This window comes from Neovison vison, chromosome X, assembly GCF_020171115.1.
Source record: "Neovison vison isolate M4711 chromosome X, ASM_NN_V1, whole genome shotgun sequence".
In the NCBI taxonomy this organism is placed as follows: Eukaryota; Metazoa; Chordata; class Mammalia; order Carnivora; family Mustelidae; genus Neogale; species Neogale vison.
Genome location: NC_058105.1, coordinates 25,938,956 through 25,965,334, shown reverse-complemented (window position 1 = coordinate 25,965,334; position 26,379 = coordinate 25,938,956). Strand labels below are relative to the sequence as shown.

The 26,379-nt window shown below is 42.2% G+C and overlaps 1 protein-coding gene across 1 annotated transcript in view; it reads right to left on the bottom strand.

The window, feature by feature from the left end:
- The window catches only part of TENM1 (teneurin transmembrane protein 1), a 792,472-nt gene that overhangs the window by 6,839 nt on the left and 759,254 nt on the right, over window positions 1-26,379 (bottom strand). Inside the window, exons 28-33 of the mRNA XM_044235713.1 lie at window positions 24,310-24,482; window positions 24,098-24,178; window positions 22,924-23,159; window positions 8,793-9,089; window positions 2,437-2,824; window positions 460-1,680 (exon numbers count right to left, since the gene is read on the bottom strand). Coding sequence (XP_044091648.1) covers window positions 460-1,680; window positions 2,437-2,824; window positions 8,793-9,089; window positions 22,924-23,159; window positions 24,098-24,178; window positions 24,310-24,482 — 2,396 coding nt within the window. The remainder of the gene's footprint in view (window positions 1-459; window positions 1,681-2,436; window positions 2,825-8,792; window positions 9,090-22,923; window positions 23,160-24,097; window positions 24,179-24,309; window positions 24,483-26,379) is intronic.

Below are 26,379 nucleotides of genomic sequence, written 5' to 3'. Positions count from 1 at the left end.
TTATGTGAGAGAGAGTGAGCACAAGCAGGGGGACAGGGAGAGGAAGAAGGGGGAAGCAGACTCTCTGCTGAGCCAAGAGGCCAACACGGGCTCATTCCAAGGACCCTGAGGTCATGACTTGAGCTGAAGGTAGACGCTTAACCCACTGAGCCACCCAGGTGCCCCTCATACAAGTTTTAAGAGTGAAATCTACAAACAGAAAGCTTAAAAAGAAAGAATAGTTGTCCTGGGCTGCAAAAGCATCATGTTTTATGGCACTTGCATAGTTGCGCTCACTCTAGAAGACTAACGAAGAGAGTGACTGCACGATAACTTGTGCGCTAGCTGGTGGGAAGAGGAATTCTATTTAATATAATATAATATAATTATATTTAATATAATATAGTGGTGAAGAACTTTACACTAAACTTGAAATAACTCCATGGTGTTTATGACATGATCTCATGTAAAGTTCTATACCTGTGGTATACTTGGCAACATCTTGAATTTTGCCAACTGGGTAGTTATTTTCAAAGGAGTAGAGGTTGAATGGTTTAGGAAGGAGGTTCAACTGTTTCCATATGTGATGATTAGGCGTTGTCCACCTGCCAGCAACAACATCATAATCTCTTTGCCCCAGGTGCACTAATTTAGTGAGCAAATCATAGAGTCCTCCATGAAAACCAATGATGACCTGAAAGTCAGGGTAAGTGTCATGATAGATATCCCCATAAGGTGTGTACAATATCTCTTTTATCACCTGACCTCGACTGCTGAACACAGCCAGTGGGGTGCCTGTATTATCACAAGCTACATAATATTCTTCACCACTGCTTAGCTCCATGGCAATAAGGTGACCCTGGAGATCATAATACAGGGATGTAATCTCTGAGCTTGTGTGGTTGTACAAATGAGTAACTCTTATGGGGTTGGCAAGGTCTGCATAAAAGAACTGAAGGTGCTGCCCTAGGCTTGACTTACTGGCGACACGTCGCCCAAGCCCATCATAGTAATACTGCACAGTCCAGCCAGAAGCCTTATTGTAGGCTTTCTGCAGCAGACCATTAGAATTATATTCAAATATGTCGTTTCCCCTCTGCCTCAGAAAGCCATCTTCATCCATTTTATACTGAATTTCTCCTAGTCTGGTGATGCGGTCTCGGAGGTCATATCGGAGAGGAGTAAGACGAGCACTATTCCCATGGCTTAAGAGGTTGATGTTTCCATTCAGATCATAACTATAACGCCACTGGGTTTTGTCATTTACAGAAACAGTTTGAAGTTGCCCATCAGCATCATATTCATAGAAGTATCTTGTTATGTTGGCATCTACTCCCACTCTTATATCACATATTACCATACGCCCCATATTATCATATTGAATAGTCATCCAGTAGGCAATGGCCTTTAGGATTTCATATTGGACTTCAATAACTTGTCCGTTGGCACTGAAGATCTTAGTGTGCTTCATCACTGTAGTAGTTATGACCTGATTTAAATCATAATTAATGACACTGAATTTTCCAAACTGCTCTGTTCTACCGGAAACATCTACATATCGGTACAGATCTATGGGCAAAGGGGTTTCATTGATCACAGCTTGCATGCTGGTGACTCGGAAGTTGTTGTAGCTGTAGTCAAACCGAGCATTCACCAGTCCTTCTTCGCTGAATCTGAAGATCTGGCGTCCAATAAGAGGTCCTGAGGGATCAAAATAAAAGCAGTGAGAACAGAGCTAGATGCAACAGAGCTTGAGCAATCAGAAAGATCTAGTGCCAGTGCCTTTAGTAGTGATACTTCTACATTCAAAATAAGATAATTAGAGATTGACTTCTGATACCTCATGCCCGGGCAGATCATCTCATAGATATATACTCTCATAGTTGTGGTCAGTAAGTATGAAGAAAGTACCGTATGCTATAGTTATAGAATAATTTAATTATAGGAACTATATAATTAACAGCCCATCCAGTGCCTTGGGGTGAGGAAACTGATACTAGCAACATGTTTTCTTATTATAATTACCGAAGAAAGTACTTTCAATTCGTTTGACCTGTGCTACAAAGTCCTGACTTTGAACATGTTTTGCCATCCTCTGAGGCTTAGAGAGGTTACATGGGGCTTGAGATCGTTTCAGGGAGGATCAACTCTTGCAGCTGCATCTCTGGGAAGATCAGGTAGTGAGTTAGGAAGGAGCACACGGTTGGATGAGGTTCTTAGATCTCAACTTTTCTGAGAACTGAGACAGAGACAGAGAAATGCATGGTGGGATTTAAGGACTCGGCTTTCATTCAGTCTGTAAAAGGTTTTCAATTTTCAACGGAAGATAATTTAACAACCAGAGTGAACATTTATGGGATTGGTCGGTGCTTCTATTTCACACTGTGGCCAGCAAAAATGTCATAAGAAAAGACTGACTGATACAGTTGTCCCCATTGCCACCCTTTCACAACAAACCTGTTTGCCTATATCTGATTGTGCAAATGAAGCCATCGTGCATCAGGTGTATTGTCTTGATGACTCCAGAAGACTCTTCATATGTTAATGTGACCTGAGTGGTATCATAGAGAATCTCAGACAGCCTTGCTTGCTTGGTGTATTTGTATAAAACTCTGCGCCCTGTTCCCAGATGCAGGGTCTGTAGCAGTCGGCCATCTCGACTATAGTCTTGGATAAAAGAGGTGCTACTGTCTGGCGGGGTGTAGATGTTTCGGTAGTAGCCCACTGAAAGCATGGTTTGCAGGCTGTGGCGGACCATACTCGGCATGGTGACTGAGAGCAGACAATCCGACTGGTCGAACTCAAAGATGTAGCGCCGCTGGCTATGTAACAGAAGCATCACAGACTGAAACGAGACAAAGGCAAGGTGGCTTAACACGTACCACTGAAGCTGAGGCGATTAAAGGAGATTAAAGAAACACATTCATCCACTCAGCACAGATTTATCGAGCACTTGCTATGTGCCAGGCACTGAGGTGGACCCTAGTAGATACAGTAGTGGGCAGTCATGAGGTCTATCCTCATAGAGCTTACAGTGTAATGGAGGAGAAAGACAAGCAACCAAGCAATTTTGTATATAAAATAATATAATTATTCCTTTGCAATTCACGTTTTATTTTTTGAGTATAGTTGACATTTTTTCTTAAGATTTTATCCATTTATTTGAGAGAGAGAGAGCACGAGAAGGGGGAGGGTCAGAGGAAGAAGCAGACTCCCCGCCGAGCAGGGAGCCCCATGCAGGGCTCGATCCCGGGACTCCAAGACCACAACCCGAGTCTAAGGCAGTCGCCCAACCAATTGAGCCACCCAAGCGCCCTGAGTACAGTTAACATTTTTGAAAAAGATTTTATTTTTAAGTAATCTCCACACCTAATGTGGGGCTCGAATTTATAACCCCAAGATCAAGAGTCTCACATTCTATCAACAGAGCTGGCCAGTTAAATGTTTAAATGTTAAAAAAAAAAAATTGAGCATAGTTGACGAGCAATTCATGTTTAGAACTGTATTAGGGGACCATGCCATTAAAAAGTGAAGAATTCTCTGGATATGCAACCCCTTTCCTCCCAACTGATCTGTATTTCAGAAACAGTTATTTGTTGAGGTTAAGTGCCTCTTGTGTGATTAGGTATTTCACTGATACTGGTTTACCTTATTTAACTTTAAATACAAACATAAACGGAGCACTATTTTACAGAGAACTTAATCCTATTTCTAATTGAAAAGCATTTAGATCTCATCTTTTTTTTATATTTTTTTCCAATTTATTTATTTTCAGAAAAACAGTATTCATTATTTTTTCACCACACCCAGTGCTCCATGCAAGCCGTGCCCTCTATAATACCCACCACCTGGTACCCCAACCTCCCACCCCCGCCACTTCAAACCCCTCAGACTGTTTTTCAGAGTCCATAGTCTCTCATGGTTCACCTCCCCTTCCAATTTACCCAAAAGCACATACCCTCCCCAATGTCCATAACCCTACCCCCCTCTTCCAACCCCCTCCCCCCAGCAACCCACAGTTTGTTTCATGAGATTAAGAGTCACTTGTGGTTTGTCTCCCTCCCTATCCCATCTTGTTTCATGGATTCTTCTCCTACCCACTTAAGCCCCCATGTTGCATCACCACTTGCTCATATCAGGGAGATCATATGATAGTTCTCTTTCTCTGCTTGAAGATCTCATCTTTTAATAAAAATTAAAAATGTTCACCCTAAAGACTCTGATATAACTCTCTAAGGAAGCTTTACCCCCCCTTCTTGAGAATTACCTTATCAAGCAAAGGCATTCATTTGAGCTTTATTTTCTGAAGTTTGCATTATGAAAACAATAGGTACCTTTTCATTTTCTAAACATAAATTACATAAGTATTTATGACTATAAATTATAGAAGCATATATAATGTACACTTCCCTCTTCTAAATATGAAATTATATTCTAGTTTTTCTAGTTTTAAATCTATTTCTTGGAACTGCATATCCTCCCTGCCTTCTGAGAAATATTGATTTTGAATCACGTCAGTACTGTGAAGTCAAAGTCCACAGTTATTCGCTCGTTTGTTCCTGCTTTCTGTTTTTTCCCACCAAGTACTCTGTCTTGAGGGTACAAAGCTGCGTGCCACAAGCCTGTCACCTCATCACCTGGAGACAACCTGCAGCAACGAAAATGCCCCGATGATCAGAAGCAGGAGACTTGGCACGAGAACATGAAGGGAGAGCCACCTCCTTGGGCAAGGCAGAACCAACAGAACCGGGAGGAAGCTGGTGAAAAATGCCTTTGCATTAGCTCTCTGCTCAAAGTCAGACTTCTCAGCTCCTTTCCAGTCTCTTCTGTCAGTTTGCCATGAACAAATGACATCTGTCACCTGTGATGCGGGCCAGGGACAACCACCATATGGCTCCCACACATTATCTAGTACCGGCCTGCCCGAGCCATGCCTTTTCCAGTCGCTGTGCGTGCCTTGCCAAACATTTATAGCACACTGCCATTGTGTTCTCTCCCCTGTCTCATCCATCGCTCAGCAGTGAACCGCTGCCGGACCCTGTCCTAGGTGCTGCTCACGCTGCGCCGTCTCAAAAGCTCCCTGCCCTGTTTTAAAGCTTTCTGCCAATGGCAGGCATGTGGATGACGTGATTAGAAATCTCGTGAATGTAACTGTTGTGTTGCCAGAATGCCATTTAGCTCTCACTTGGCTGCTTTTTCACTTTGGGTGGGCATTATTATCAGTTTGTTCAAAAACAATGCTTATGGGTCCATCCAGAGCTCACCGTGTGGCTACAGCAGGAAAAAAAGGGCATTTCTTCTGAGTCTAAACAATAGAGCGGGAGACTTTGTATTTTTTTCATGCGTTGTGAGATCGTGAAAGACATCATTGTAAAGAAGAAAAAAAGAGCAAGCGTGTATATTCATTTGAACAAGAATAGAAATGAGCGATGGTAGAAATTTGAGAAGTTAAAGCACCCGAATAACCACCAGATGGCAGTATGGGGCCACCTGGAAGCTCGAGGCAACCTGCATTGTATCCCTTAGGCAGCCTTTGAAAATTTCAGCCCCTAAGAGGCAATTTTGTGTAAATGTATCAGACAAAACATCTTATTAAATGATTATAAAATATCTTTAAATGCATTTTAAAAATGAAGTCCTTAGGAACGATTTTAGGAAACCGGAAGATTTACATTTACCGTAATACAAAATTTTAGCTCCACAAGTCTTCAAAATATAATTAACTCAGAGAAGTCTCATAAATCAAGATAGAGAATTAATGACCACATAGAGAAAGTTTAAGAAACAATAATTGATTTTTTTTAATAGAGAAGAGATCATTTAAGCAACCACAGCTATTACCCAAATAATTATTTTTCTCCTAATGGCTGCAGACCATTGTGCATGAAAATGATACACATAACTTGCACTGCTCTAGAGGAAGTCACACAATCTCTACAAAATTTCTGTACATTAAGGTGAAATATTTGCTGTTGCTTTTAAATATATCATGGTATAGGGATGGCAAGCAAATTTACAGAGGTATTTTGAGGCATAAAATGAGGTATACATTTTCAAGCTTGAGAATTCTTACTTTAAAATACAATACAAAAGCCAGTCTCTTTGTCTTTGCTCTGCCCCAGACATAGTGAAAGAATGTGCCAGCAAAGACCATGTTAAAGAGAGGACTGAAAAGAGCACAGGAAGACACAGAACCTCACCACCTCACTGCAAAAGTTACATGTACATTGGATTTTGGTAAATTCAACATTCCTTCCCTTTTTATTTTCTAGAATCACAATTTCAAAAATGTCTTAATTTTCTTCTTTTTTCCTTCCTTCATTTCCCTTCCTCCTTTCCTTCCTTCTGTTTTCTTATTTTAATTTTCCTTTAAGTAGCAGTAAATAAGTAGCATTTGTTAGCGACTGGAAAATAAATGCTATAATGCGTTACGTAAATGGAAAAAACTAACTTATTTTATGATTAGATGTTCTGGGTGCTTTATATTTAGTTATTTCATTTAATCATCATAACTATTCAGTGGATTAGTTATTATTACTTGTAATTATAACGTTAATAAAATCAATCTCATGATGGGGCGCCTGGATGGCTCAGTGGGTTAAAGCCTCTGCCTTCTGCTCTGGTCGTGGTCCTGGGGTCGAGCCCCACATCAGGCTCTCTGCTCAGCAGGGAGGCTGCTTCCCCCTCTCTCTGCCGGCCTCTCTGCCTACTTGTGATCTCTGTCTGTCAAATACATAAATAAAATCTTTAAAAAATCAATCGCATGATAAATGATTTTTGGAAAGTAAAGAACCATTCCATAGTTGTTTATTTTGCAGGTTCTGAATTTTGCATAATATGATTGTTTAAGTCAAGGGCTATCCATTTTTTTTTTTAAGAATGTAGGCTCCACACCCACCCAGCAACCAGCCCAACATGGAGCTTGAACTCCTCACCCTGACCTGAGATCAAGATTTGGATGCTTAACTGACTGAGCCACCCAGGAACCCTGGGGCTACCTTTTAATTAGAGAACAAATTAAATGTCAACTCAAGAAAGGGACAAAAGTCAACTAAAAGGCGCAAGTGATTCAGTTTGTCTCACTGGCCAGTCAAGTATTCTTTGGAAGGCACTAGGGCTTCTCTTGATAGATGATACATCAGTCACGTCTTATTTCTGTCCACTGCAGACACCGGCAGTCTCACAGTTTTCTTTGTTTTTAAAGAGATTGCCAACTCGGTTTCTGGAGCAAAGCGAACTTACGTGGAGTTACCTTCACATGATTCTTTGCTCAGGGAAGTTTGTTGAAATAGTTAATTCAGAAAAGAGAAAAAATAAAATAATTTCTTCGTCGGTGTCAAAGAGGCTGTATGAAGAGCTAAAACGTAAGTTTTTAATAGGCTCTTTTGCTATTGTATGAGCAGCCTAAAGGTAAAGTCTTAGAGACTCAGATGCTACTGTCTACAGGCAGTCATAGAGAGCTCAGTGGCCAAACCACGTTGCTAATGAAGTTATGAATTCAAACCCATGCACATTCCTAGTGAGTGTTGGCTACTGCAGTAGGCACCACGTATGACCTATTATTAGTACTTTGTGGACACGAGCCATAGGAATTTTGCAGATCATTCTTATTACCAAAATTCAAGAGGAAAGACCCACTCTATAAGATTCAGATGTTCCCAGTGTAGAGTATAGATTATAAATTTGATCTATTTCTTCGGCAGACAAGGGGTGGATAGAACAGAGAACTCTCTTCTTTACCCTGGTTCCCAAGTGAAATTCTGCTTTATCTCCTTGGCATTTCCAACTTGGCAAGTTCCCCAGCAACTGCCTCTGGAAGTTGTATTATAGTTTTATAATGACATACAACCACTGGCACACTCCCCCCGCGCCCCCCCCCAAAAAAAACTTTGGGGAGTGTGTCAAAAAGGCCTGACATTATTGGGTACAAATAGTGAAATTCTGTCATGGGAGCTATGAGCTCCTATGACCTCTGTAAGAACTTCTAGGGGTTAACGTGCACTGATTACCCTTGAATCCTCAAGGGAAAGTGTTTTTTCAGTTTTCCCAGGAATTAATTCAGGACTGGTGAATTCAGTTGAATGGACAGATTTGGGAAATAAGAGATGCCATCTGAGGACATCAGAAATTGAGATGGTAGATGGAAATCATTCTCTCTTATTGTTCTCTGCTACTGATTTTGCCCTGTGGGGGCTGTTGATAAATGGTTCCAGGGATGGGATTAAGATCCTTGTCCATTTCCACCAGACAGGAGCCCACAGGCTCCCATTACGGGTGCTGTTGGAGATTCACTGCACACACAAAGGACTATTACCAATGAAGCCCCACTGCCATCATTTGCTCGGACTGATTCCTTGTGAAGATTAGTCCTCAAATGTATACTTACTAAAACTTCACTGATTATCCCAACAAAATTAGAATTTCGTATCCTCTAAGAGGCTCTTCTCCAGAGCTGAGATACATTAACACACAATTTTATAATTTTGTACCTATTTTACCTCAGTATGAGCTTTCATAATAATAAGGATACCTTTTCAAGAGCATGAACAAATATGCTCAAATGAGGAGAAAGCTAAGCCATTATCCTGGCTTCCGTTTGCAAGAGTACCTGGTGGAGTGTGGGGTTGGGGGACATTTTTAACAGAAAAGCTGCTTATCCTTATAGGTACATTTTGTTGTTGTTTTTACTTCTACAGAGCCGAACAGCCAGAATAAACTCCTGTAGGTCTCTTCATCATGATTGGTAATTGAGGGCCATTTTCAGTATTCTTATTCAGAAACTCAAAACTAGTTTATTTTCCCAACATACTTACCTTTTCTAAGTAGGTATAGCTCCAAATTTTGCCATCAGCCCAAGTTCTCGAAATTATTTTTCCACTCTGGTCATATTCCATTTTTTCATTCCACGTCCCTCTCTGAATAAACGTCACCAATCCCGAAGGTGAGTATGTGATGTTCACTTCATTATATCTGCTTACAGGAGACCACAGAATAGGTCGTCCAGTCTGGTCATAAAGAATTCGAAGGGTGAATTTCCGGTGGTCATCGTAGATCTTTCCCGTGCGAGTTATATGATCAAAATCTATGGAGAGCAGGTTTCGGTTATGGGCCTACAAAACAGATACGAGACACATTTTTAGCGCTGTTTTGTTTCCTCGCATCAAGTGCATTCACAATCCTGAATTCGGCCACTTAAATCCACCTGCAGCTAAAGACAAAAGAAGATGTTGGGGGTGGGGAGGAGGGAAGTCCAGTTAGGGCAGGTTTTTCAGGCAGAGCACAGTAAAGCAGGTACGCTTTTTTTTTTTTTTTAAAGATTTTATTCATTTATTTCACAGAGAGAGATCACAAGCAGGCAGAGAGAGAGAGAAGGAAGCAGGCTCCCGGCCGAGCAGAGAGCCCGATGCGGGGCTCGATCCCATCATGACCTGAGCCGAAGGCAGCAGCTTAACCCACTGAGCCACCCAGGTGCCCCAGCAGGTACGCTTTTATGCAGATTTAGTCCTCACCTTTTCCACTGGTAGTTTCCAGAGACCAAGAGCCAGGAATCCTCCCTTTTCTGGTGCAGAGGAAGACACCCTTGCAAGTGAAGCTTTCCCTTGCAAACATAGACGTCTCTTACACAAGGGTAAACTTGTACTCAGTTTTCAGAGCTGTTTGCTGTTTCTTAAAATCAGTCCAAGGGTGCCTGCGTGGCTCAGTCGGCTAAGAGGCTCACCTTGGGCTTTGACTCAGGTCATGATCTTGCGATCATAATCTAGAGCTGGTGGGATCAAGCTCCTAGTGGAGCTCCAGGCCCTGAGCGTCGAGCTTGGCGGGGGTTCTCTCTCCACCTCTGCCCCACCACCCCGGAACTGCGCATGCACACAAATGTGCACGCACTCTCAGGGAAAAAAAAAAATCAGCCTAAAATAATTTTTATGCCCAGAAGGCATATTTTAGGGTGGCAAATTCGGTTCTCCTTCAAACAAAAAACCAGAGACTTTGAAATGGGTCAACAGCAGTAACCTGGGAGTCAGGAGCCGTTTCATTAGCTGCTTGTCTGTGCACCCGTCATTTCTTTTATGCGGGGCTTAGTTTTCTTAACTGTGAAATGGGAGTGATATTATCACCTCATACCACAGAGTTGTGCTAAGAATTAAATAAGATTACATATACAGGTACGTGGTGAAATGTAAAAATAATACTGGTAATTGTTATTTTAAAAATATGATGATTACTTCTCTCATTTGGGTTAGGCTTTTCAGTGGGTTCATGTGTCAGATTCCAAGGTGATTATAGTTTGGGGTACTAGATCTATATCTGTAGAAATTGTCAACAGGATCCAGAACAGAATGTTAAATATTTGGCTAATGAGGAAGGGAGAAAAAACCCAACATTAGGCGTTGACTACATTAATCATAGTTGAACTAAACGGATTCATTCGCTACTCAGGTAAACTTTATGTTCATTTTTAATTTCTGAGGTCAAGGATCCTTTTATTTTTTTTAAAAAGATTTATTTATTTATTTATTTGACAGACAGAGGTCACAAGTAGGCAGAGAGGCAGGCAGAGAGAGAGGAGGAAGCAGGCTCTCCTCGGAGCATAGAGCCCGATGGGGGGCTTGATTCCAGGACCCTGGGATCATGACCCAAGCCAAAGGCAGAGGCTTTAACCCACTGAGCCACCCAGGCACCCCTCAAGGATCCTTTTAAATATCTTAAAGCTACATACTGTGTCCCCAGAAAAATGCACATAAACACATACACGTACACTATAAATAAAATCTCCAGGGGGCTCTGAAACCCAATCATGAAACCTCTAGGGGTCTCAAGAGTTCAATTTTAAAATATTGCTACAAAACCAGCTTTTTATAAAAATTTTTTACTGAAAAATTTTTATTTTTAAAACTGAGATAAAATTGACATATAACATTATATTAGTTTCAGGTGTATGACACAAAGATTCAATATCTGTATATATTGTGAAATGATCACCACAGTAAGTCTCGTTAACATCCATCACCACACATGTTACAATTTGTTTTCTTGTGATGAGAACTTTTAACTTGTGATGAGAACTACTCTCTCAGTGGCACCTGGGTGGCTCAGTTGGTTCAGTGTTTGCCTTCAGCTCAGGTGGTGATCCCGGAGTCCCATAGCCGGCTCCCTGCACAGCGGGGAGTCTGCTTCTCCCTCTGCCCTTCATCCTTCTAATGCTCTCTCTCTCAAATAAATAAATAAAATCTTAAAAAAATGCCTAGTCTCTCAGTAACTTTCAAAAATATGATAAAGCATTATTAACTATAGTCACCATGCTGCCCATTATATCCCCAGGGCTTCTGAATAATCTTTTTTTTTTTTTTTTAAGATTTCATTTATTTCCTTACCAGAGAGAGAGAGAGTGCAGGACAGAGAGTAGGAGGGAGAGAGTACCAGCAGGAGTACAAGCAGGGGGAGCAGCAGGCAGAGGGAGAACCAGGCTCCCTGCTGAGCAAGGAGCCCAACATGGGACTCCATCCCAGCTCCCTGGGGTCATGACCTGAGCTGAAGGCATTAAGCGACCAAGCTACCCGGGTGTCCCCCCCAGGACTTCTTTATTTCATAACTGAAAGTTTACACTTTTGACCACCATCACCTATTTCCCTCATTGCCCCCCACCCCCTGCCCCACAAACACCAACCTATTCTCTGTACCTGAGTTCAGTTTTTTTTTTTTTTAATGATTCCACATATAAGATCCAGACAGAATTTTTTATCTTAGTAGCCAGACAACTGTGAACGGGAGCAGGATAGGCCACTCATAACATGCCACTTTGGCGTGTGTATTATTGTGAGCTGAGGTCAGTAAAGACCCGAAAATCTTTCACGTCTTCCTTAACCATCTAAAAGAATTTAGATAGGGGGCCTGGGTCAGGAAGAGAGCTATTACCTGAGATTTCTTTGTACCTGAATGACCTATCTGTATGGCAGAACAAATATCTAATTACCAAACATCTGCTCTTATTCTTGTCCTGTGAATTACCCTCCTCCCCTTTGAAGCCCCAGGCCCCTCTCCCAAGCCTTAGTTCAGGATGGTATAATAAGCCTCAACCTGCCTTGACTGTCTTTGAGCCTCTTGGGTTTTTGTGGAGCCTTCGTAAGTACAAAATTAAATTTGTTTTTCTCTCACTAATCTGTCTCACGTACATTTTATTAGACCAACCAAAGAACCTAGAAAGGAAGATGGGAAAAGTTTTCCACTCCTACAACTGCAAAGCCCACATTCTTATTTCAAAGTCCAGTCTTCCCTTGCTCACTGTGGTTTTCAAAATAGTTTCTTCAAACACCACTCTCCATCATAAAAGTGATGTTTTCTCATCGCAGAAAAATTGGAAAATAAAGGAATATAAAAAGAAATAATTACCTGGAATCTCACTCTCCAATGTTAATCACTGTTAATACTTGGCCACGTTCCATTCATCTCTCTTTTATGCACAATCTGTTCACACATTCCAAAAATACGAGGATTGTACTTAAAACTTCTATGTCCTCCTGTTAGGTTAACGTTTTCTCGAACATTCCTTGTATTATTAAATATGCTTAAGATGTGGATATTCATGGTTGCCTAGTATCTTCTTACATGATAATTATTTATTCTTTCTCCTATTGTTGGAATTTAGAGTTTTCAGTTTCCATTATTTTTTTCATATTTCATATTTTGTTGAACATATTTGTAAATAAATATTTCCTTAATAGAGAACTCAAGAAGTGAAATTACCGGGTGAAGTGATAAGAACATATCAAAGGCTCCTGATTCAACATGAGTCATTAGTTTATAGTGCATGAAGCTTCTACAAATTTATACTCCCCTTAACTAGTGCGTGGAGGGGAAATCCATCTAATTCCATCTTTAACAGCATCAAGTAAGTATTAGCATTGTTAGTAAACTTTTCTCAATATGAGAGTGGGAAAATGGTATGCTACTGTGGTTTAAATTTGCATTTGTTTGATAACTAGTGAGGTTGAACCTTTTTTTTTTTGTAATGCAGTGTTTTTTTTTTTTAAAGATTTTATTTATTTGACAGAGAGAGATCGCAATAGGCAGAGAGGCAGGCAGAGAGGGAGAGGAGGAAGCAGGCTCCCCGCTGAGCAGAGAGCCCGAAGCTGGGCTGGATCCCAGGACCCTGAAATCATGACCCGAGTCAAAGGCAGAGGTTTAACTTACTGAACCACCCAGGCACCTGAGGTTGAACCTTTTTTAATGTCTATTGGTGACATGTATGTCTCCTATCAGTTGTCTGCTCAAGAGGTTTTTTTCATTTTTCTACCGGGGTATGGCACTTTGCTTTAAAAAAAAAAATCTCTTTTGGCTCAGTTTCTTCACTAGCTAGCTAATAATATTTGCCCTTAATTTTGAGCTTCTGCAAAAAAAAAAAATGATGTATCAAATGTTCCACCCCATGAATTCTATGCAGAAGACTACAGATTAGATACTTAAATTATTTGAAAGGAAATGCTGTTAGTCTCAGGGGTAGGTTTAATTCGGGGAATAGAGACATACACAGATTGGGAATCATGACTCTTTAAACCATCTGTAGCCAATGTGTGCAGTGTTGTAGTACGTAAAGATACAGTAACCTGCTGTTATTACCTAAAAAGCGATAGTGAAGCACATATTTTCTGTCTTTGGATACGCAGGGCTTGGAAACCTATACGTAACCAGGTGCTCTTTCTTCAACTACCTTTCCTGTGGTTTTATAGCCACATATCTCCAACTGTAATAATGCTCATTTACAACAGCTGTAAAATATCCATGTACTCCCAGAGACGGTTGTAACTGTTACAATTTATGTTATAATGATAGTTAAAGAGCCAAAGTAACAAGTGATTTCCAGTTCAACTAAATCTGTGGTTTTATTTGTCTGATAGATTAAGTTTACTACTCGAGAACACATTTCTTAATAAAGTCATTATAGTTACACAAGCAGGGATCACTGTTAAGTGGTACAAAGAGAGCAGAGGACGACAGCCGAATGTTCTCTCTCTGCTTGTCAGCTGGTCAGCAACCATGCTTCTCTTTTTCTGAATAGTGTACTCTGAAATTCAGATATTGCTGAAAAATGTTTTCAAAGGTTTGTAAGGTGTGATATTGTGATTTATAAGGGCTATGTATTGGGTCTTGAACCCTGTTCTGGCACAGAGCTCCAAAAACCCTTGGAAACTCCTGTGATAAGATAGATCAAGCTGCCTTTTGTTATGTTAATGAGGCAACCTTTGGAGGGCCCTCGAGTAACCCAAGAATGCTGGCTGGTTGCCTGGGAAACCGACCACATGATTAGAGCTTAGAACTTTTAGTACCTCCCTCCAAACCTCTGGAGAAGGGCCGAGTGGCTGGAAGTTGAATCAATTGCCAATGGTCAAAGATTTAATCCATCATTCCTAAGTAATGAAAAACCCAAAGGACAGGCTGGAGAGCTTCGGGGTTGGTGAACAAGTGGAGATGCTCGGAGAGTGAAGCATCCTGAGAGCATGGAAGCTCCAAACCCGGCTTTCTACATCACTTGCATCCGGTTCTTCTTGAGTTACACCCTTTTGTAATAAATTGGTAATCCTGTAGACAAAATATTCCTCAATTCTGTGAGCTGCTATAGCAAATTAATCACATCCAACAAAAGGATTGTGGGCACCTCTGATTTATAGTCAGTCCATCAGGCACTGGTATCGACTTGGACTTGGTGACTGGTTTCTGAAGTCGTGGGCAGGAGGCAGTTTTGTAGGACTGAACCCACAGAATCGGATGCTGTTTCTTGGTAAATAGTGCCAGAATTGGAGGACAATTCTGAATTGTAACTGAATTGCAGGACAGCCAGCTGGTGTCCCAAGGATTGCTTTTTGGCGTGGGAAACTCCACCTCCCACATTGGCATCGGGTCAAGGAACCCAAAAGAGAAGTTACTATAAAATTCAGCTAAGAGCTGAAAGGCAGTGAAGGAGTAAAAGATGCAACAGTATCCCCCTTACTCTCCTGTGGAAACTACGTGTGAGAAGACTGGGAAGGAGGCCTGTGATTAAGCTCATTGCCTGTGATTGTTGGGGTCATAAGCAAGGTTGGGAAAGCTTCACATTCATACAAACACTAGTTTGCTTGAAAGACAATAATCTCCTTTGACCTAAGTGTGGGCCATCCATCTTTATTTCCACTTGCATGGGAGCAGAATTTTCCACCCCCAAATATGCTTCTTTGACATAAGGATTATTTTAGGTTGATTATTTTTAAGAAACAGCCACAGGAGAAGCTCTCAAAAAACCGTGAAGTTGCCCATTTGCATTTATAAGGGAATTTCCATTTGTAAGGGTGTCTCTCTGTACCAGAAAGTGGGGAATCAGGAAATCTGTAGAAACTTTTAGCAACTAGGAGGTGAGGATTTAAAACAGCACAACAACTGCATCTTTGTTTATTGTCACTTTCCTGGTAACTTGCTGTAACTGACTCCCCATCTCCAACATCTTTTGTCTTTAACTGGACATGTTACTTAAGGTATTGGCTTTAGCTATTTAGGGATCTACGCAGTTTTCCTGGGTCTCTCGTGTACATACGAGGTATACATGTTGCTAAACTTATGCTGTTTTTCTCCTCTTAATCTGTTTTATGTCGGTTTAATTATTACACCAGCCAAAGAACTTAGAAGGGTAGAAGGAAACTGTTTTTTGCCCCCAACACACTCCTCCAAACAGTCTACACCAGTTCTCGTGCTGAAAAAGAGGGGCTATAGAAAGGGGTGAAATTTGGTAATAGCCCCAAGTTAAAAGGGGTCTCTTCGGACAGGTTGCACATTGAATGAGACCTCTGAGTTGGGTGACTGATGATCCATACCTATGTTGCAATCAGAAAGCTGGACTTGGTAAAAATTTTTCATGGGGGAGGAAGTATCTATGCTTTAATTCATCCTTTGGTTTCCCTTCTATTTTTTTTTTTCAGCTTTGCTAAGGAGCAGTAAGGAGAAAGGTTTGCTTTTTGATCATACTTGAACTAGAAAAGGAAGAGGGAAGCAAATGCCCTAAGGAGCCATGGGTTGTGTTTCTAGCAGAAATCAAAGTGCTCTGAAAGGGTAGGTATGGGCAGAATCTCCAAAGAAAACGGCCCTTTGTCTCCACTCAGAGCCTTTCTCTCTCCTTCCTAGGAATTTGTGTTTTAATTGGTTAGGAGAAAGTCCTTTCAACTCTTCCAATTCAATACTCATTCAATTAGTAGGATAAAAATATATTAAGTTGCTTGCTGATATTTGGCTGTTTTTGGCCTACAAAAAGGGCAATTTACTATGGTTCAACTGAATATATTTATATATCTTATTATTATATTATATAAATATATAATTATATCCATAAAAACACATACACAAAATGTGTTGAACTCTAAGTAAAGTAAGATTATGGCAGTTGATTTCTTTTTTTAAAAGACTTATTTATTTATTTTAGACACAGAAAGAGTGCTTGAGCATGAGCCTGGTGGGGGGTGCAGAGAGAGAGAAAAAAATCCTCAAGCAGACTTCCTGCTAAGCATAGAGGCTGACTCAGGGCTCCATCTCAGGACCCTGAGATGATGACCTGAGCTGAAATCAAGAGCTGGCCACCTAACTGATTGAGTCATCCAGCTGCCCCATGATTTCTTCTACAGAGAAGAGAAAGCTGAATTTTCAAGGATGCTATCTAGCATTTCAGCTCACAGTGCAACTGAATTAACCTGTTAACTTTTGCTGAAGAAGTCAGAAGGTGAGTAAGTGAGATGGGCCAAATAATAACATCACAGTTTGGGAGATGTACTGTAATTTCCATGAATTTATGAGAATGGATAGAAAAGTACCAGTTGATTTTAAATTAGTACCCGCTACTCTACACTCAATGGTTTTAAGGTAGTACTTGATTTTTAGAAATCAATCAGTACGATGCTACAGGTTTTATTTTTTATTGATAATTGTTAGGTTGACTCAGGCTTCCTTTATTTCACAGATTTGCCAATAAATGAACAGGGCGTGTATTTCATGTTAGCATCAGCTGCTACTACCCTATCGGGAATTTCCTTCTACTTTTTTTTTTTTTTTTTTTTTTTTTTTACTGCCAAGACATTCTCCTTACCTTGTCAGACCGCAAAATCTTACTGCCCAAAGGGATTTTGGGACATGGGCTATTGAGTTGACCTGACTGGGTTCAAATTCTGCTATCACCACATACTAGCTGTGTGTGACCTCTCTCGGCCTCCTCCTTTCTTCCTTCCCTCCATCCTTCCTTCCTTCTTTCCTTCCATTCTTTCTCCCTTTCTTTCTTCCTCCCTCCCTCCCTCCCTTCCTCTTTCTTTCTTTCGAGGAGGTTGCAGAGGGAGAGGGAGAGAGAGAATCTTGTTTTTTTTTAAAGATTTTATGTATTTATTTGATAGACAGAGAGATCACAAGTAGGCAGAAAGGCAGGGAGAGAGAGAAGGGGAAGCAGGCTCCCCGCGGAGCAGAGAACCCGAGGTGGGGCTCGATCCCAGGACCCTGAGACCATGACCTGAGCCGAAGGCAGAGGCCCAACCCACTGAGCCACCCAGGCACCCGGGAGAGAGAGAATCTTAAGCAGGCTTCAGGCCTAGAGCTGAGTCCAGTGTGGGGCTTGACATGGGCTCAATCTCACAACCCTGAGATCCTGACCGGAGCTGAAACCAAGCATTGGACGCTTAACCGACTGAGCCACCCAGGTGCCTTGTCTCTATGCCTCTCTCTTAATCTTTAAAATGAGCATGATAACAATAGAAGCCAGCTGATAAAGTGTAATGAGTACTAAATGAGTTCACATATGGCATTACGCATAGTAAGGACTCAGTGAATGTTAGCTGCTATAACCATGATCCGTTGTGAAAATGCTACTAATGATAGAGATTGCACAGCCCACATCCCTCATTTCATAGACGGGAAAAGTGGTGCAAGATTATAGGTTCTTCCTAAAAATCTTGTTCATTCTCCTCACCTGACTTCTGCCATATCATTTACCTTGGATGCTTTTTGCATTATATTAATTTGCTCCTGTTGGTGAATTTGTTTGTGTAACCGTAACAACAGACACTTGAAATTTTTTATACCACATCATTAATGTTTATATGCATGTGGAATAGTATGTGAAATAATACTTTCTTTCTAGTTATCTTAGTGGAGTTGACTCAAGATTAACAAATAGAGTAGCTTCTATGATTCCAAGAATCTCCTGACCCCCAAAAACCAGCTCTGCCCACTTGCCTGGATGCCTGAAATCTCCTGTCTCCCGGTGACTCCTTAGGGGTAGACCCACGGTTACTTGGGGCTGAGAACCACAGATATATTTTTAAATAGATTCATCTATCGGCAAGCAGCCTCCTTATCTAAGTTTGCACAAAATAATTCCCTCCAGCCAAACGTGGGGAGAAAGAAGTTAAAATAGCGTGAAGCAGATGTGAACTCCAACTCCCAGCAGCCCGCAGCTGAGTGCCCTGTCAGCAAAGGCATTTTCTGAGAATGGAAGGAGATTCTGGAACCCTTTTGGCTGCCTCCCAAATTCCCCATCATTTGTCAGCCTGGGACTCTGTGTTGTACCTGGGCTTGTTTGTCCTTTCAGAGCTCAGAGCACGTATAAACATGTTGCACTGAAAAACCAATCTACCCTGTTCTCAGTTATCTTTGAGTGGAGAGAGGACAGAAATCAATTGTGAGGTTTTAGATTAGTCTTTGCTTCATTTTGCTTGTAAACACATAATCATCTTACTTGATTTTATGACTTTGGTTTGAAGTGCTAAGCTTCCTGGATTTTTTTTTTCCTTTCATAAAGGAGGCTGCAGGGCAAGGGTTTTGCTGTAACCTCACATCTCAGTCTGTGAAATCTTATGAAAAACTCTGGGATCCAGTGCTGGGTTATGTCTCCTAGAATGGTTTTATTATCCGTGGAGGTGGCAAGGTGCAAGCTGGGTGAAGTTCCTAAACTGGTTTGCTGTGGGTGAATGTCCAATTCTTTCCCAATGGCTTCCACTGTGATCTAATCTCTAATTTCGCCATTGTCCGGGGAAATGCATTTATGGGGACAGGCTGAAGCAGCAGACACAGATACACGGAATGGATGTAAAAGTACTTTGCAAGGAAGATGATTCAGACACACCTCAGGTTGGGGGGAAATGGATTTTTAAAATAAAGGAAATCTCAGGATGTTGGTGTGATTTATTTCACTTAATGGAGCTGGTGAAGGACAGCCCAGAGGTAACAAATCCCTTGCCTTCCCAGGCTGAGCAGAATATCATGTTTTTCAGCAGTCTGCCTTGCTCACCTTGAAGGGGACCCTGACTTTGTGTGCAAAACCCTCACCAGTCATCGGAGAAGAGCAACGCTTGTTGCTTGATCTCCAAGAGAAGTCTATCCTTCTCTGCATTTTCTTCGAGCTAGAAGGTCTAGGGTCGATGTGATAGGTAGCTTTTTGGAATGCCCATCAGCTTACCCAATGGGCCTTTAAAGGAATCTGTCATTTTGTGCCTGAACAGTTAGTGTTTTATGACCTGATGCTCAAGCACGTTTAAAAATCCCAATCACACCTTTGTTTGGTTTTTCAAAGAGGAGTCCTATTTCCTATGGTACAGCAGGGGATTCTATGTTGTGGGACTCTCTGGACCTGGTACCCCTACCCGCCCTTGCTCTGGAATGGCTGCTGCACCAGGAGAAATAAATGATTCAGTCCGAGGCCTTGAGGTACTTGAGGGCACCGGAGAGGCTTATTCTTTACATGTATGCTACAAATGGGTCCCTGTCTATTTGGCCCAGGAAGAGAGAACGTTACATCTCGTAACGCCATCTGCTTGCCCCTTGAAAAGCTACCAGAAATGAAGGGGCACCGTCTCTGCAATAGTAAACTCAGCGGGGAAAGAGGATTTTGCCTTGTCAAAACCAGGTTCACACCTACGTCAGGGGAGCATATCCCTCCATTAAATCGGACTTGCCTAATCCGGGGAAACTAAGGCATCAGTGTAAACAAAGTGCATAAGGATGGGGAGAGAAGGTAAGAATCAGCCAGTTAAACAGCTTCCCTTCTCTGGCCTCTTCCTCACTTTCTCTGCTGGAGGCCAGCCAGTTGTCCTGTTCCACCCACACTTGCCAGTACATTAGAGTCGATTATTTGTCTCTTTTTGTCAGCATTGAAATGAGGAGTCAGGCCTTGCCAAGGTGGCTCTACTGAGTGGGGCAATGATTTATAGATTAATTATTTTAAGGATCAAGGCAGCACAGCATCATGTAGTGGAAAGAGTGCTGTGCTCCGTAAAGACCTGCGTTTGAGGGCTGACTCTGATCCTTAATAGCTGTTTGACTTTGGGCAAATCACTTAACCTCTCTGGGCCTTAGTCTCCTTATCTGTAAGTTGGGAATAACAACATTTGATGGTTGTGGTGATCAAATAAAATCCTGGCTGTGAAAGCATTTTGTTAACTCTGAGGTACTAAACATGTCAAGGTTGCTGTTAGGTTTCTAGGGACATGCATGGTAACACCACTCAGCTGAGGAGGGGCTCCATTCTGTCGGAGGACCTCAGGAAGTACCCTGGAAGTCACATAGAAGAGAAGGTCCTGAATTTGTTGCCTTTATAACCGGTTTCACAAATCTGCTCAACTATACCACAGGAAGGGAAATGGGTCAATTGTTTTTTCTTTGTGTATTTTTATTTATTTATTTATTTGAGAGAAAGAGAGAGACAATGAGAAGAGAGAGAGAGCAGGAGAGGGGAGAGAGTCAGAGGGAGACACAGACTCCCACCTGAGCAGGGAGACTGATGCGGGACTCGATCCCAGGACTCCAGGATCATGACCCAGGCTGAAGGCAGTTGCCCTATCAACTGATCCATCCAGGCGCCCCAGAAATGGGTCAGTTATAAATAGAATTAACTAATTAACACTTCACTTCTTATAGTAAAGATCCCCCAAATGTTTTATGGCCATTAGTTTTTCAACATTAAGAGCACTTTGGGATATGAGGTGTAAATTATAGTTTGGAATTTCTCCATTATCTGTGTACCTGGAAGGAGAAAATGGTGGGTTAGCTTAGAAAGTGGAAAATCCCAAAGTCACGTAGTACGGGATGGGTTATCCTAAAGAATGGGAAAACCCAAAGGTACATTGTATATGATATCGTTCATAATGTTTTATTGAAGCTATGAACTGGGGAAGGCACTAAGAGATCATTTATTTGATACAATTATTCTATGGTGAATCCATGAAATTGTTAAGCCATTTGCTCTAGTGTGATATTTTCATTTCACAGGTGGAGAAAATAAAGAAAATAAATTTCTTTTCCTTCTTTTTAATTAAGTAGGCTCCACAAGCAGTATGGAGCCTAATGCAGGGTTTGAACTCACAACCCTGAGACTGAGACCTGAGCCGAGATCAAGAGTCAGATGCTTAACCGACTGAGCCACCCAGGTGCCCCAATAAACGCATTTCTTAAGCCAGGTCAACTAACTTCCCCATTTAGGGCTCTATCGAGGAGATCCCATTTCTAGAATTCTGACAGAAACCCTCACTGCCTCCCACGCAGAGAGGTGTGTGACTATGTGCACTGGTTTTACTTCTCAATCCAGTGGCCATCAGCGGGCCCATCTATGTTCTGATAGAGACTGCCGATAGAATCAAAACATGCAAGTTGACTTGCACATAGACAACTTTTAGTGGCATTATGAAGGCCACTGAATTCCGTGTCTATGTGTCACCAACAGAAATGATTGTCCATATCATGCCTTTGGACTCGTTGGACTGTTTCGTGCCGGGACTGGGTGGTTGTCTCTCATTGTGTTTCCACAGCCTGAAGGTTACCACATTTTCACTGTGAGCGAGTTTGTACCGTGCGTGAAGGAAATGCAAGCATCCCAGGTCTCCCAGCTTGACACAGGTGCGTAAAGCCGGCCTGGCCTCAATTGTGAGTGATTGTTTCCCTCGAGCTGGCACTTGCTCTGGGGCTGATACTGAATGTTACTATATTTGGGAAGTTGGTCATATCATCCAAACATTGGTTAATGCTTAATAAGGGACAGGTAGACACAGTGCTGCGGTGATTGTAGGCTTTGTGTGCTGCGGAAAGACAGGATTGACAGAGATCTCTGGCTAACTGCAGTGAGTTGTGCTTGGTGAGGACTTGAGCCCCCTCTCCCCCAAAACCTTTAATTTCCTCTGGGCAGCTCTCAGAGCGCCACTAGTCCACTCTCAGTACTGGCCATTTACCCTTCTGGCCTCTAGTAATGTATTCACGGGAATGATATCATTCATTCACTGACTTTTCCCTTTTAATTTGCCTTTGTGCAAATGTTGCCTTACGTCTTGCATTCTTGCGTGTGCGCCTGCCTGGTCTTTCTGCACAAAGTCTAAACTACTCCCAGAGCAGGGAGCTGGGTCAAGGTAGTGAACCCGACAACATCTCCCAGGCATGCTGTGAGGGATTCTGGAGGGCCTCCTGACTCAACACATTTCTCCACCCAGACTTTCTTGGTGCCTGAAATTGCTACTATTAGAGCACTTTAGCTGGCTAATGACAAAGAAAGCTCCTATTAGAATGTTCATTTAAGGATACTGAACCATTATCAGCCATTAGCACCCTCTCTTGAATTAGTATACCATATAAGCTAGTCAGTCACCTAGAAAAGCTTTGTCGCAATGGGACTTTGGATTAGGGCAGCTTTGTAGTTTTCTTTTTTCTTTCTATTTTTTTTCTTTTTAGATTTTATTTATTTATTTGACAGAGAGAGATCACAAGTAGGCAGAGAGGCAGGTAGAGAGAGAGGAAGGGAAGCAGGCTCCCCGCTGAGCAGAGAGCCCGATGCGGGACTCGATCCCAGGACTCTGGGATCATGACCTGAGCCGAAGGCAGAGACTTTAAACCACTGAGCCACCCAGGCGCCCAGCTCTGTGATTTTCAAACATAAAACAGAAGTTCTGTATCTCGCATCCGGTCAAGGCTTACCCTCAGTCTCCTTTCAAAAGCTGAAATGTTGCCTTTGTTTTGTTCCTTGCGCTGCCGCCACTCGATGAGGTTCGCATTGTGCTCTCCGGGCAGGGAGATGTTGCATTTGCCCAGGGTGGGGTTGACCGCCCCGGCCAAGATGTGGGGCTCTGAGCTGAGGCTGATCTCCATCCCGCTGGCAAAGGTCACACGTAGGGAGCCGTCCGGGCTCACCCGATAGGTACTCTGGGTGTTTTCTGTAGGCAGAGGAGCAAAGCAGGACAAGGGGAAAAAAGGGAAGTGCAGGAAGCAGAGGAGAGCCAAGTTTAGGTTCCGGAGGCAAGTGTGGGGAAGGATGAGCAGGTGGGTTGCTGTGGACCCAAATGCCTTCTGGGCTAGACCAGCCACATGCACTCTCTGTCCGTTTGGGTCTTGTTATTCGCCTAGCTGGGCTATCTTGTTTCTTGGATAAAAGATTCCTATCTAATACTGGAGGCTGTTTCTGGCTTGTCTTTTTCATTTTTAAAGAACTCCCTCACGAAATCCTTCTCTGACCTGGTGGGTTGGCCTCCTCAGTTTGATATGCTGGGAGCTAGAAGGAGAAGAGGCTGAAGTTCAGCTTGGCATTGAACTTGGTTGTTGCACACCCTTGCCACACCCTGCAAAATGCTTACACGGACAAAGGTTGCTACTCATCATGTTAGCGTGAACCTGAACTCTGGGCAGTTCTGCGTCTGGCCCCACAACCTAACAAGAGTCCTTAATGACTGGGCAGAGAGAAAACAATTTCTTTGTGTCCATGTCCCTTCAGCCTCTGAGACATTTCTTCCAAACGCAACTTTTCCTTCGCTCCCTCCATCCCCCGCTTCCTTCCTTTCTATGTTCTTCTCTCACTCTCCCTCCCTTGATCCCTCCCCCCTTCATTTTTCTTCCATTCATACTCTTCTCACTGCTCCTCACTGACTAGAACAAGACTTTAATTCTCTCTTTTCACTTATATTCTTCCTCGATGTGCATCCCAATTCATCCATGTTATTCACCCACGTCAGCATTGATTTAGAATGCTAATCTCAGATGGGGCACAGACTTCATTTCTTTAATATAACCCAATCAGAGCCTAAACAAGCTTTACAAACAGCTGGGTGCTGGGAAATGAGTTGAAGGGAGAGCAGATTTGGCAGGGATTGAACCTCACCGCTCCCATAGAGATGTGGTCCAATGTTGCTACGTGAACTTTGAGAACGGTGTGATTTTATTTGGGTTTCAGCCCCCATAGCTGGAAAACAAGGAGAAGAAGCCATCTTCTCAGCCGGAAGTGAATTCTATTTATTAACGGTGGGCAGAGGTTTGATGGTGGAAATTAAGAACGGTACCTCTACAGTCAGGTGAAGTGGGAAGTATCCTTACCTTGTTTTAAAATATATATGGTACTAGTTGCTGTCAAGTTGGTTGACATGAGGACATTTTCACGGCTGGAAGTATCTAGTTCCACTTTTGTCAGCTTCTCTAGGTCACTGTGGAAGCTGCTGACCTCTCCGGTGGGAAACGTTGCATTGGTCAGATGTCCCTCGGGGTCATACCTGAGGAAGTAACCAATCCCAACTTTGAAGCCTCTTGGCAGTGATAACAGGCCTTTGCAAATAAAAATCACTTGGCAGCTAATACAGTTTAACTTTGAGTGATAACAAGTATTATTAACCTTGTTCAATAAGAAGAAAAAGGTCAGAGAGATGATTAATCAAACGAAGGTATTTCTTGCAGCTTCTGAATTCTTGATGACTTCCTTGAGCTGTGCTGTTTTACAGAAAAAATATATCTGGTAATGAATCACCAGGGTGGAAAACTGATTTATGAATCATGTCCTGCTGTGTGTAATGTTGCAGGGAGGCCTCCGTTTGCGATTTGGGTCGATCCCACTAGATGTGATGGATAATAAGTACCAGCAGAGGGTGCTGTTGGCAAAGGAACGGGAGGCACAACCGGCCCCCAACGTCTGGAAGGGCAATAAACTGATTTTGCATTGTGATAGGAAAATTATATTTGCTGCTGTTTAAGTTGCCAAATTTGAAATGAATGAATCATTCTTCCAACAAAATGAACAAGCACAGAAGATAATGGAAACATGTTCATTAAAACATTCTGGAGCCCCCTGATCTCAGTGTCAGTTAATTTTTTCTAAAAAAATCTTTCTATAATATAGTACATAATGTGTTGTAATTTGCCTATATGAGTAAGAGACAAAAAAAAATAATTACCTGGGATAATAGGCAATAACCTATATCCGGAAATATAGTTTAGTGAGTTTACTTTATAAAAAAAAATCAGAATGATTGGCAATCTCACTGTCCTCCAAATGGAAACTGCTTCCCTGAAGGCTTTTGATGTGGAGCTGTTCTTTTATTGTCAATAGAACCATGAAAAATAAACACTTCATTAAAAGTAAAGACATGCACTTGGAAACCCATTACTGTTTTCTTTTCAAGTTGCAAATTACAAAATATTTAAGCACTTTTATTTGCTTTTAAAATGTTAAACAATTATATTCTTTTTACCCAAAGTGAGCAGAATACAGCCTGGACACAAAGGCGAAGACTGGCTCTACTATTTCCTCCTCTGACAATTACGCAAAATGGCATAGTGATTTAGTGTTAGTTCACTAGGTTTTAAAGAACTCAGCCTGGGTAGTTGCTCAAATTTTAAAACCCAGACCAGTGTTTGGTAGGCGTCGGCAAAGGGGCTGGACCTTATTTTATCTGATAGAACTGAACTTGGGGCTACAGTCACATATGCAAATGAAAACAATCAAATAGGTCAGTTGATATCACAGATATGCCAAGCCCAATTATTTAATTGGAGGCATCCTTTGTTTAAGGGGGGATTCTTCAAAATGGGTGTTGGCATGTTGCTGCTATGCAGCCCAGGCCTTATTATCAAGGAAAAGCTGAAGGGTGCTGTTTGTGTCTGCGGTTAATGGCAGAATCCAGGCCCTTGCTCATCCCCTTTGTCCATGGTCTGTTCTGGGGCTCTGGCTGCAAAATGCAGAGCCCTGATGAGAAAGGGCCGTGGAAGGGCTGGAATGCCCAGCACAACCTCAACCTTGTCTGCCTGGTCTTCCTTCCAGGAGAGGAAAACAATGTCTACCTTTAATTTTCCCAAGATACCAAGTTGCTTTTCCCTGTAGGGAGGTGTTTTTAGGCAGCAGATAGAAGGAAGCTGCCTTCCTCATCAGGGAGATTGGGGTCCCAACAGCCTAGACTCGGCTGGCAGTTCCTCTCCGTTTCACATCCATCGACAGCAACTCGGCCCCATTGGATTACCTTTCCTCATTTCTAAGGAGTTTCCTTAAAACTTGGCAAGGTCACTCGTCCTCATTCCTCAGGAAATCTGACCTAAGATGCTAGGCATGCAAGTTCCCAATGGGCTTTCCAGCTTGGGGGCAGTTTCTTTCTTTTTCAGGCACATAGCCTCTTGTTTTAA